The sequence below is a fragment of the Poromitra crassiceps genome, assembly GCF_964638095.1.
Source record: "Poromitra crassiceps genome assembly, chromosome: 4".
Taxonomy (NCBI): Eukaryota; Metazoa; Chordata; class Actinopteri; order Beryciformes; family Melamphaidae; genus Poromitra; species Poromitra crassiceps.
Window position 1 is genome coordinate 6,249,934 of NC_139626.1, and position 12,500 is coordinate 6,262,433.

Consider the following 12,500-nt stretch of genomic DNA (forward strand, 5'->3'; position numbering starts at 1 on the left):
TGCGTGCCTGCCTGCCTGTGTGTGTGTGCGCATATGTGTGTGTGCGCGTGTGTGTGTGTGTGTGTTTTCAGATAGCAGAAGGCCAATACGAGGCCTTCCTGAACACATTGGTGCAATTTGCCTCTACCCACGTGCACCACTGTGACCTGTGCACTCAGCGTGGCTTCATTTGCCAGATATGCCACGCCAGTGACATCATCTTCCCCTTCCAGTTTGACAGCACCACCCGGTAGGCTAACCCGGGCCATCGGGACCGGTCTCAGACTGGACTCACAAATCCTGACAGTCTTCCTCCTTTCCTCATGATCCCTCACCCCTTTGCTTGCCTTTTTCTTTCATTCATTCATTCATCCCCATTATATATATATATATATATATATATATATATATATATATATATATATATATATATATATATATATATATATATATATATATATATATATATATTAATTACAGTACAGTAAGAACTTGTGTTTTGCTTTATGGGAATTCTGCATCAATTGTGCATGACCCAAGTCTGTTTAGAGAAGCAAACATACAGAAAAGGGTTAATTCTAGTGCAGAAATGTTGCTTTTGTTCAGCAAAGAAAAGGTAAGTGAAATGGTTGTTCTTGATGCAGTACCGTACTCAACCAGTTTCAGCTTGTCAAATTATTCCGCTTGAAAGAAATAGAGTACCGCAGGGATGACGTATTTGTGTAGGCTTACCCAGATGAACCTGCACTTCCTGGTTCCTACGTGTAAAAGTCAATGGGATTTTATGACTTTTGAAACATTTTCTGAAAATCGCGTTTAAAACAAACTGTGTATACTCTTTGAAAATCATAAAAGTGGCCCTCATTTGTGAAGATTATCTTGCTGAACCCAAAGTTCGCTGTGTCACAAACTTTTGTTCACCACAGACCTTACTTCAAGCATTTTAACCAAAATCCCCATTCAAAAATCCCATTGACTTTTACACCAGAAGTGCTAACATCCAGGTCTTCCCGACTCCTTCCTGCCGTACTCTTCATAGTATTCCGATGATGTCACAAGCCTTTTTCCTACCAATATGGTACAATACACACAGCCCATTGGCTGTAAGTGTCACTTGATTGTAATCACCTGTTAATTGATCCCAATCACCTGTTAATTGATCCCAATCACCTGTTGTTTTCCTACCAAAATGGCCGTGTGTTGATGTAACGGAATACCATCAATACCCATTCTCTCTCTGACCCAGGTGTAAAGATTGTAAGGCTGTGTTCCACTTGGCCTGCAAGTCCCACTCGCCCGCCTGTCCACGCTGCCTGAGGATCAGGAAATACCTGGAGAGGGATCTGCAAGACTGAGGAGCGGAGCCTGTGGAGCGGAGCCGTGCGCTTTCACCTGGCTTCTCATCGTACTGAGCACCTTTTCCAGGAAACTAGAAGCCCACCGATGGAAAGAAATGAACAGAGGAAAACTCTCAAATCTAGCTTTTCACATGAACTAACCTCAAGTGCAATTATGAAGTGTGACTTGCCCTAACGGAGCGAAAAACCCGACGCACTGAAAAGGACAGTGTAGGAGCCAGAGTGCTCCGGTAACTAGGCTCTGTTGCACTAATTATTGACGTGATGCTGACACAATGCAGCTAACTGTTACTGACTTTCATACCTCTGAATTCTGAATCAACCAATCCACTGCATCGAATGAAGGATTGAATCATGGTGAAGGTTGCTGCCAGGATTTTCTTTCTTTTTTTTTAACACATTGTGGGTTTTTTACATTGTGTCAAGTGCGACTTTTTCTTTTTAGACGATCGTCATGTTTACAAGAAATCCTCTGCAGTATATGATTCTGCATTTTGCTTGGATGCACAAAGAAATACATTAGTCACTTGCTTAAACGTAATCTTCACAACATGCAAAACAATGAAAGAGCATTTGAAATGTTCCAATGTAAAGATTTTGATTGTGCCTTCTTTTTATTTAAGCTCTTTAAGCTATTTTTCTTTGCTATGTCACTAATATAGTGCCAAAAAGCATTGCAAGGAATTTTTAGACTCCATGGCTGTTTTTTTTTCTTCCTTCTCTCTAATTGCCATAAGCATAGGCTGATATTGTGGTTGAGTGTTTGGATGCTATGTGTAAGACTGGAACTTTTGATTTGTGTGTATGTAAAAACCAGTTACCAAGATGACGTGGAATGTTTCTCATTGTCTTAGCATACAAAGTTTTGAGCACACCAATTTGCAATATGTGTCTATTTTAGAATTCAGAGCTACAGTATATGTCAGCCCTAGATGTAGCCTGATATTCAGACTGAATTGTCAATTGTCTCATAAACGAATTTCCTCTTCAGCCAAATAAACAACTGTGGAGTGGACGTGGCTTCGAAGGTCTGGAGCCAGGCTACACTAGATGTTCAGAGGGGAGATTTAAAATGGTTTGTGTTGATGATGATTGATTAAGTGGCTCATATGCATAAATCATAAATGTGCATATATATATATATATATATATATATATATATATATATATATATAATCTAGGGAGATGGATTGAGTACTTCCAGAAATGGCTGAATTTCTCAATGTTTCTGAATTCATAACATTTGTATTCTCTGTTTTGCACATTTGCACTTAGGTATGACTGTTAAAGGGATACTTCAGCTAGAATTTACTTGCAAAGTCCTCTAGCACGTGAAATTAATTTCATATAGAGATGACAGGCAGGTCCTACCCCTAAAACAAAAACTTGTTTCGCTGCCAAATACTGTCCCTATACATTCTTCTCAATTCCTTTTCATCTATAGAATATTTGCATAGTGCTGCATTGAGTTAAATGGTAATATGATCTTAGCCTAGGTAAACCCAGCCCCCACGTGACCTGCTCTCTCAGTTCTACATAGTGGCTGAGAACAGGTCTGAGAGCAGGTCATGTGGGGGATGGGTTTACCCAGGCTAATATGATCTCAGATACAGAGAAATATCTAAGTGTAATCATAGAAAGCTAAGCTTTACTTTTCAAAAGTGGATTGTGCCGCATTTTGATATATTCAAAACATATCACTTGGCAAATTGCCAGCTATTGCCCAACGCTAAAACAAAACATTCTGGTTTGTCTTTATTTGTCCGTCATCTCATTTATTATGTACCCCATACAGTAGTGATGATTAAATAAATGAATAAATGCCAATGTTATTTTATTAGTCCCCTTTGCTCTAGGCATTTTTAGACAAGATAATTTCCTGCAGATTTGCGTTATGAACCATCAGGTTGCATTTTTTGTCGATTTGAAATATAAACTATCCTGTTGCAACTGTAGCAAGTATGCCTTTTTAAGATTTAAGATGTGGTCAAATGGACAACAATACATGGTTAAACTGCGCCACCATGTGGTAAGGAGGAAATGTTGAATAAATTGTGAGCATTATTGCACAAGACAGCAAAGTGAAATTTACTGTCCATGTCACTTTATGATCTCTCTCAATGAGACAATTGTCTTGCAGCATAGGTCACACTTTGGTAATACTGCCTTGAATGGCTTGAAATAATTATCATTATGTTGGCTAATGACACATTTTCAGTTTAACATGTTTGCAGTTTACGGATTTACAAATTTACACTCTAGCTCAGAAACATTCAGGATACTGTCAAAGTACCCCCCTCTTACAAGTTGCCAATTGATAAGAGTTCTGTTACATCACCACATGGCCATCTTGGTAGGAAAATAACAGGTGATTGTAATCAATTAGTGGGTGATTACAATCAAATGACAACAGGAAAATGCTTGTGACATCATAGGAATACTATCAATACACCACTGCCATCTGTTGATTGCAGGTCATGTAGGCCTACCTCACACACTTTGTACCAAATGTAGGCCAAAATAGTGTGATCATTAAATTAACTCATATAGTCACAGTAGTAAATACAAAATTGGGATTGAATGACGAAAACTATGAATGCCATGCCCATGTCACAATCAAACATGTCCCTACTGTATTTTAATTTAATTCATTAATTAGCCAGCCCCCAAAGGTTGATTAACGCCACTCCCCCCTCAAACTCCACAGGTGGGTCAATTAAGCGCCCCCTCCCCACCCCCACCCCCAACACACACACACAACCATAACCATCCCTGCCTGTGCACGGTGTGTCATGATGGTTACTAGCCTCCTGTGACCTGAACTCAAGTTACTTGCACAACAGGCTGAACGCTATACTGGGAGGAGTACAAACGCAAATCAGTCCTGACTCCCCTGGGGCTCCAAAGCCTGAAAAACACGTTCCAGGTCCAGCTTCTCCTTCTTCAGCCAGGGCAGAGCAGACTCAGACTCAGAGGCAGCATCCTGTTAGCATTCCGCTGTAGTGCTTCAAGTAAACACTTTGAGTTTGGTGATCATGCTGTCCAGTCCTGTTCATGCTGCTGAGAGCCGCGGCGCGATGAGCGGGCTGCAGAGAAGCAACCACACCGCGTTCATAGACGACAACACCCTCTATGTTTGGGGCGGTTGCCAGGTAAGACCTATTTTTAGAACGTTACAGGTAAGACCTATTTTTTTTAGAACGTTACAGGTTAGACCCCAAAACATTTTTTTTTTTACAACGTTACAGTCTAATGGGTAAGACATGCATGTCGCGACATACCTTTTATTCTAATGAGAATTAGAAGCATTCGATTTTGGCTGTGGTTTGTAAGTGTCATTCTAAAATTGAACATTGATTATAGTTCTGCTTTTTTTTTTAAAGATTTACATTGGGTTTAACTGCATAAATGTTCATAGGGAACAATGGTGCACCAGCTGTTAAGCCTCAAGGAGCTGCCATTTTGAAGCTTTAATTGCCAAGGAACAAGTGTAAGCATGAGCCCAGAATTGTCTCGACATAATTTACATTCTGCCTGGGATCGGGGGGGGGGGGGGGATAAATGTATATGAACATACAGTGTTGTTCTGAACAACACTGCATAACCAGGTCAGGAGGACTACAGCCAGACTTTGATGTCATCAAGAGACACCCTTTTACCACATTACTTGTAGGCTCATTTTGTTTTGATGTTTTACCACCAAATGAAAAGTTTGTAACCACAAAACGCCACACAAAATGCCTCTCGGCACTGTTGCTGCTCCAGAAAGCAGGTGTAGAAAGTTGATGAATGAGTATAACTTGTAGGCTTTTGTCTTTGTCTCCTGACAGGTTGTCGCTGGAGATGACTTTGAGGTGGTGTTGCCCAGCGATGAGATATGGCTGTGTGATTTGGACAGTGGGGCTTGGTAAGATATATCGGCTGAGACACGTACTGTGTCGGCTTGACATCTAATCTGTGGCAGAACAGCCTGTTTACATGGATACAAAGAGGATACTGTAACTCCCTCTAGCATACCAGTGGTGTCAAAAATAGACTTCGTGAAGACCAAAGAATAGGCGTTCAGAGGAATCGGTATGGAATTGGAGACCAAATAGACGGTTTTAACTTGACGACAATATTGACAAACATTCTAAACTTGACAAACATTCTAAATCCCCCCCCCCCAGATCTTACTAAAGCCAGCCCCCACCATCACTGAATTTTACTTGGAACATAATGGTACAACTAGGGCGTCCGGGTAGTGTAGCGTGATTCCCTGCCTACCAACATGAGGGTTGCAGGTTCACGGTAACACGGGGGTGTTACCTCTGGCTTGGTCGGGGCGTCCATACAGGCACGACCTGGCTGTGCCTGCGGATGGGAAGCCGGATTAGGGGTGTGTGTCCTGGTTGCTGCACTAGCGCCTCCTCTGGTCGGTCGGGGCAACCTGTTCGGGGTGGGGAAGCGAACTAGTGGGAATAGCGTGATCCTCCCACGTGCTACTGGTGAAGCTCCCCGCTGTCGGGTGAAAAGAAGCGGCTGGCAACTGCGCATGTGTCGGAGGAAGCATGGTGCTAGTCTACGGCTCTCCCCAGATCGGCAGAGGGTGGAGCAGTGACCGGGGCAGCGGGGGGAAATTGGCCAAGTACAACTGGGAGAAAATGGGAGAAAAAACATGGATACAACTTGTTCTCTGTGTGTGTGTGTGTGTGTGTCTGTGTCTGTGTCTGTCAGGGAGCGGAGGGAGATTACCGGGGATCTGCCCTCACAGCCATCGGGCTTCTGTGGCTCCTATGTCAACAATACGCTCTACATCTTTGCGGGATGCGACTCCGTTGGACATTACAGCAACGATGTGAGTTTTGCCCCCCAGGCTGCTGGTAAAACCAGCTGTCCCTGACTCTGCTCTTGGCAATCACTAAGCGCTGATGAGAATGTTGCCAAACATGTTTGTTTAGTATTTAGTTTAGTTTTTCATGGCCGCATATTGATATGAAAGCTATCTTGTGTCACGCAGAACTTTCTGTAACTTGAGATTGGTAGGCAAGGTGGAGACAGAGAAGAACGGCAACATGCCGGCGTATGAGAGAGCTGAGTTGGCAATGGAATGTCTGTGCAAAAATGGAAATGAGATTCCTTTTATAATTTGCTGTGTGTCATTATAATTCCTTCTCAAACGTTAACAAGTCCACACATCAGTGTTCACCTCAGGAATGAAAGGGCATGCAGAAGCACAAGCAGAGCTAGTTGTGAATATGTTGTCACTATTTAATATAATATAATATAATATATATTAATAATATAATATTTCATAGAGCGAACGTCAATGAATTTCTGAAAACTGAAATTGAGTGGGGTTACAGCTGCTTTTCTTTTTTTTTTTTACATGCATTCTTTACATGCAGGAAACATTTTAACTTTTCTGCCTGTGCTTTAAAGGAACACTCCGCCCATTTTCAACCAGCTTTGTATCATTAGAACATCAGTAGTATATCAGAAAACTGTAAACGGTTTTGAAGTCTGTCAATTAATTTGACAGTTATTGAGTGTTAAAGTGTGGACCAGTGACATCACTGGTCCACACTAACTCAAATGAATAACTCATTAACTCAAATCAACTCTCAATAACTGTCAAACTATTCATCATTCATCTAGTTTGACAGTTATTGAGAGTTGATTTGAGTTAATGAGAGTTATTAATTTGAGTTAGTGTGGACCAGTGATGTCACTGGTCCACACTTTAACACTCAATAACTGTCAAATTAAATGACAAGACTTCAAAACAGTTTACAGTTTTCTGATATACTACTGATGTTCTAATGATACAAAGCTGGTTGAAAATGGGCGGAGTGTTCCTTTAACTTCACTATATGTTCCTTTAAGGAAAGTCTGGAATTGTGCTTTTGTCCCAGTCAAATATTGGCCTTAGTGATTCCCCAACAATAATGGACGGCCATGTTCTACTCTGCTAATAATGCCCCTTGGTTTGGTTGTATGAGTTGTATCAACTGTTTTATTTCCGCTTCCTGTTGGCAGCTGTTCAGCGTTGACCTCACAGAGCCGTGCTACACCTGGAAGAGAGTGAGCGACGCCAGAGGAACCACGCCCTCGCCACGAGACAAACACTCCTGCTGGGTGCACAGAGACAGGTCAGCTGTCTGTCTTTCTCCCTTTCAGAATCAGAATCAGAAAGACTTTAATGATCCCCGGGGGGAAATTGGGACAAGTTACAGTAGCTCGCTCACATAACACACATAGCATAAAATAAACAGTAGTAAATGGATAAAAATAAGCAGAATAGAAGAATAAGAATAAGAACACAACATAGCATGGAATACACAGTATTAAATGCAATAGGAGCAAAATAAGTGGAATACGTCTAAGTACAGTTTCTTCCTGCCTGTCTGTGTGTCGCTGTCACCCCCCTCATCCATAGCTAACGATGAGCTCCAGCCAGAACAGGCTTTTCACCCCCGTACTAGAGGAATTGGTAATTTTGCTTAACCCATTGATACCTTATGCAGCATTTGTGTGTGTGTATCCCTTTAAGACCGCGAACCGCGTCACGCGGTTCGTGGTCTTAAAGGGATACACACACAAATGAGGGATATACATGCAAATGCTGCATCAGGTATCAATGGGTTAACATGCTCATGCTAACGAACATTGCACCTCAACAGATGAACAGGAGATCTTTCAGAATTTCATCTTTTTTTAGCCTTGACCCAATAAACTAGTTGAGGGTGTTTGAGTGATTTCCCCGTCTGCAGCATTGAAAAAAAAAACTCTTTTGATCTTACAGATTTCCACATTGCACTGAATCAGGACTCATTTGACAGTGGATTTCACATCATGATCTCTAAGTTTTGTGTAGTGTTGTGTGACACGGTGAAGGAGACATAACGTATCCTCGTTTCTTTGGCGCAGGCTCATCTATTTTGGAGGGTATGGCTGCAAGACCATAGGGGAGGTACGCAACACGTCATCGTCTAGCTTCGTCGTGGAAGAAACGTCCTGGGTAAATACTGTAATACCACAACACAACTCATGTATATCTTGGAGCCAAATCAACCGATAGACTGTCAATTGTTTTACTCCGTGGTAGTTTTGGTGTTATCTGGCATATGCATGCTTCTGGAAATACTTTGATAATGGTACTACTTTGACATAATTATGAAGATTGGTCATTATATTGTACTCTAGGATATGATGTTGGCGTATACTTTGTTTTGGCAAACCTCTCACACATCCTCACCCTTTTTAGACGATGATTGGGAACACGTTATTTAGGTGCTGGGGCTGGAACAATGAAGTCAATGTTTTTGACACGCACACCGCAACATGGAGTGTGCCAGAAACTCAGGTGAGTCACATAATTACTTTTTTTTGCCAAGGAGAAAAACAAAGACAATGGAGAGCAAAAAACATTGTAATCTGTTTGTCAGACTCTTGTCCTTTGATGTCCTGTGTTTAAAATGGGGGTTTGGATTTGGAAGGGCATCAATGTTCCTCTTTGTTTTGCTCAGGGTCATGCCCCAGCGCCCAGAGGCTGCCATGCCAGTGCTCTCCTGGGGAACAAAGGCTTCATCTCAGGTGGCGTGGTGAGTTGGGTTAGGGTTAGGGTTAGGTGGTGAGTTGGCCTGACATTGCTGAGCGTTTGGCTACACCACCATGTCTCTGACCATAGGAATGGGAAAACGGCATCGATACCAGGGGTTCCCAACCTTTTTTGGCTTGTGACCCGATTTTGACGTCACAAAAATCTAGGGACCCTAGACATTCAAATTCCGGTGCACCTTCGATAAATATCATCAGTGACATCGTCGGTGATGTCACATGTGACGGTATGCTTCTTTTCCCCCTCAGAATTCTGACTTTAATCTGAGAATTTTGACTTAATCTAAAAATTCTGACTTTATTTTCAGAATCCTGATTTAAAGTTATAATCTCAAACATTTTCATCTAAAATAAATAAAGTCACTATCTATCTGATAGTGAGCCCATTGACACTGTTTGGATCTCACATGCAATTACCACTCATCACCATAGGTGTCACCCAAGAAAACAAAACTGAAACCTTTGAGATTATTGCTTTCACTTTAAACTCGAAAACTAAAAAAAAATCACAACTGACCCTAATCATCTTCACTAGTTTTAAATTGTGTGTGGTGTAAAATACGGTAAAAATAAAAAAAATTCAGGCGACCCTATTTGAATTCCAGGTGACCCCACTTAGGGTCACAACCCTAAGCTTGGGAACCACTTATCTATACCGATCTATACACTTATAGTGAACAAAAGTAAATATTTCCCCCTCTCTCTGCCATAGAATGTAATTTTTTACTATGATACATTTTATGGTTTTTATGGACAGTTTTATAGTGATTGCTTGGAGAGGTTAGAATTTCCTAACTCTAAAAAAAAAAAAGGCTTACTTTTACTAATACACACACTTGATTGTTTCCAGGAAACCACCGAGTTGGACCTGTTCTGCTTGGATCTGGAAACCTGGACCTGGACTCATTTGTAAAACTGCCTTCACTTTCACACCAATAGCATTGGCTTTACTTCTTGCTTTTGATTTATGAGCATATCTTTGTACAAAACTGCATCTGCGCCTGTGTTCCTCTCTGTGTTCCTCTCCACACCACCAGTGACCTGCCTCCTTCCTGCGTACCCCTGGGGCGCTCCATGCACACCTTGACCCCCACATCAGAGCACACGCTGTTCCTGTTCGGAGGTCTAGGGACAGACGGGAGTCCTCTGAGTAAGTCTACAGTAAGCCACGGAGTAAACTTGTCGATTCCCAAACTGTGTACGCGTATGAACCGAAGTCTCCGCGCTGCACGAGTAAGCCCTTTGCCTATGTTGAAACGTCACATTTTATCTGCATGATTTCGTTAATGGTCATGATTCTCCATCGGCCTCGGCGAAATGTGCACAAGGTTGAAGGACATCTTTAACGCAACGCTGATAACAAAGGATGTCCTTCCCTCTCGTAGACTGCTCTAGTTTCCCGATAGCACCGAAAGGAAGGCTGCTGTTGAGTTGAAAGCATCTCTCATCATCAAACCTTTCCCCTTAGGTGATGCCTGGCAGTTTGACACGCTGACTGGACAGTGGACAGAGAGGACACACCCACACAGTGACAAGCCCAGGTATTCTGCCAGCCACCTTTAGGACAAACACTTTTAACTTAGTAGGATTTTTCATAATTTCATAATTTAGGGCAGACCTGGGCATTATGCGGCCCGGGGGCCAGATGCAGCCCTCGTGATGGTTCTGCCTGCCTGCCCCGGGACGTCTAAAGACAATAGACAAACCACACCATTTTACTTGTTGAAGCTAAAAACGAGGTGACCTAAATTGGCTTTTATTTTGAAACGTTTGTGTCGTGAGTGTGCTGGGGGGGCGGGGGGGGGGGGGGGGGGGGTCATAAAAAAGAGGGAGGGGGGGAGGTCCTCCTAGAATCTCTGTGAATGAAGGCTCTTAAAGAAATGGATGCTAGTGATTTAAAGGCGTTGCATTCAAGGGAAAACACATTCAACAGGTTTCTGCTGAGGTGCCAGTGCTGCACCTCTTCCCCCGATGAAGAGTTTACATATTTGAATTGAGCAATACTCACTTGAGTTATCAGTTGTGTCAATCAACATGTGATTTCTCCTTCCCCAGGTTGTTGCATACAGCGTGTCAAGGCCAGGGCAAGGACAACGATGTGGTCGTGTTCGGCGGAAGCAGCAACTACCCCGTCCTTGTGGACTCGGTATGTGACGAGAAAAGCCCTATTCGGGAAAATTGGGTCATTTTGTATTTTTTTTTCCAATTTTGGTTCAACATTTCTTTGGGCACATTTTCAAATAATTGTATCTTTAAGATTTTAGGGTTGATTTTCCCTTTACATCAAAGGCAAAGTTGCTTTCAGTATTTGAAAGCTTTATTTTTAGGTCCACACTAAGGTATTGGTGATGACACCATATTGCGTAACGTAAGAAGCTCTTTTACTCCAAATAATAGGATTTTGACACTTATTTTGCAGACATCAACAAAACATTGCTTACTGTATGCAGTCAAAACATCCTATTTTTTTTTTCATTCATACAATCCTCTTCACCAATGTAACTTGCAGAGTGAACCAATTATAATCCACTGATTAAGTGAAATTGTTGCACAAAGAAAGCTCATGTGGTTTTAAGGGCTCAAGACTTGGGTCCACTCATAATCTACAGATTTCACACATGGACTCAACATATTTCAGACTGTATAACGTATTTTTTTGAGTCTTAAGGGTCAAACACCGTCTGGTGAGATTGTGTAGGTTGTACTTATTGAAATGAAAATGGGGAAATTTGCCTAGATTGTCAAGAGTCAAATAATTTATACATGGGATCATACAAAAAAAATCATCCCCCACATTGCTGTTGTGTTGTCAGACCACAAACCAAGTTATACTGTAATATGAAAAGAATCACGGCATTTGTGTATTTGTTAAATTATACATCAAGGGTCATGAAATTCACACAGTCACCTACATAACCATGGAAAAAGTCGGAAAAACGCCACTCAAATTGACATTGTGATGGTTTTCCACTGGGGTTGCAAATCTACAATGACGCATCACTCCATCTAACCGTTCTCACATAAATGTCAATTCTCTGGATGTCAGGTGGCTGTTCTCAGGTCCCCGGCACGGCAGCATCACTGCAAAGATGTGTTGATCTTCCAGACCCAGCCATACTCCCTCTCCAGGTAAGAAGACGAGCTGGCCAGGTTGATTTCTGATCGGATTCTGTATCCATGTGGCAGTGGTGCATCACCACTGCCACAGGATGGAAATGACCAACACTGCTAGAGAATATGTGAAATTCAAACCAACATTATAATTTAGTCTTACTATCATACTATGATCCAAATGTTTAAAATTTAGAGGTAGTGATTTTATGATTAACTAAAACATTTTAGCACCACAACCTCAACTTGAAACCACTTGGACCCCCCAAACGACCCCCCCCTCCCCAGGCACCGCAGCTGAAACACTGTGTGTGATCCACTGTATTAACAAGCCCCACAGCCATATCTGTGGCCCAAAATAGAAGTATTAGGCGTTCTAAATTTAGCCAATCACTCCCGTTTTAGATTCCCTGTGTTGTAACAGTGTGGCAGTTGTAACTTGTGTTGTCACTT

General features: G+C 42.0%; 2 protein-coding genes across 2 annotated transcripts in view; both read left to right on the plus strand.

The window, feature by feature from the left end:
• plekhm1 (pleckstrin homology domain containing, family M (with RUN domain) member 1) overlaps window positions 1-3,352 on the plus strand; it is a 20,839-nt gene extending 17,487 nt beyond the window's left edge. The window contains exons 11-12 of the mRNA XM_083635611.1: window positions 72-229; window positions 1,226-3,352. Of these exons, the coding sequence (XP_083491737.1) occupies window positions 72-229; window positions 1,226-1,334 (267 nt within the window). The 3' untranslated portion in view covers window positions 1,335-3,352. The remainder of the gene's footprint in view (window positions 1-71; window positions 230-1,225) is intronic.
• A 1,019-nt stretch (window positions 3,353-4,371) lies between these two features.
• The window catches only part of LOC310775458 (kelch domain-containing protein 1-like), a 9,142-nt gene continuing 1,013 nt past the window's right edge, over window positions 4,372-12,500 (plus strand). The window contains exons 1-12 of the mRNA XM_083635608.1: window positions 4,372-4,489; window positions 5,168-5,244; window positions 6,054-6,174; window positions 7,356-7,468; window positions 8,247-8,337; window positions 8,584-8,682; window positions 8,846-8,920; window positions 9,787-9,845; window positions 9,974-10,086; window positions 10,405-10,477; window positions 10,992-11,082; window positions 11,983-12,065. Coding sequence (XP_083491734.1) covers window positions 4,373-4,489; window positions 5,168-5,244; window positions 6,054-6,174; window positions 7,356-7,468; window positions 8,247-8,337; window positions 8,584-8,682; window positions 8,846-8,920; window positions 9,787-9,845; window positions 9,974-10,086; window positions 10,405-10,477; window positions 10,992-11,082; window positions 11,983-12,065 — 1,112 coding nt within the window. The 5' untranslated portion in view covers window position 4,372. The remainder of the gene's footprint in view (window positions 4,490-5,167; window positions 5,245-6,053; window positions 6,175-7,355; window positions 7,469-8,246; window positions 8,338-8,583; window positions 8,683-8,845; window positions 8,921-9,786; window positions 9,846-9,973; window positions 10,087-10,404; window positions 10,478-10,991; window positions 11,083-11,982; window positions 12,066-12,500) is intronic.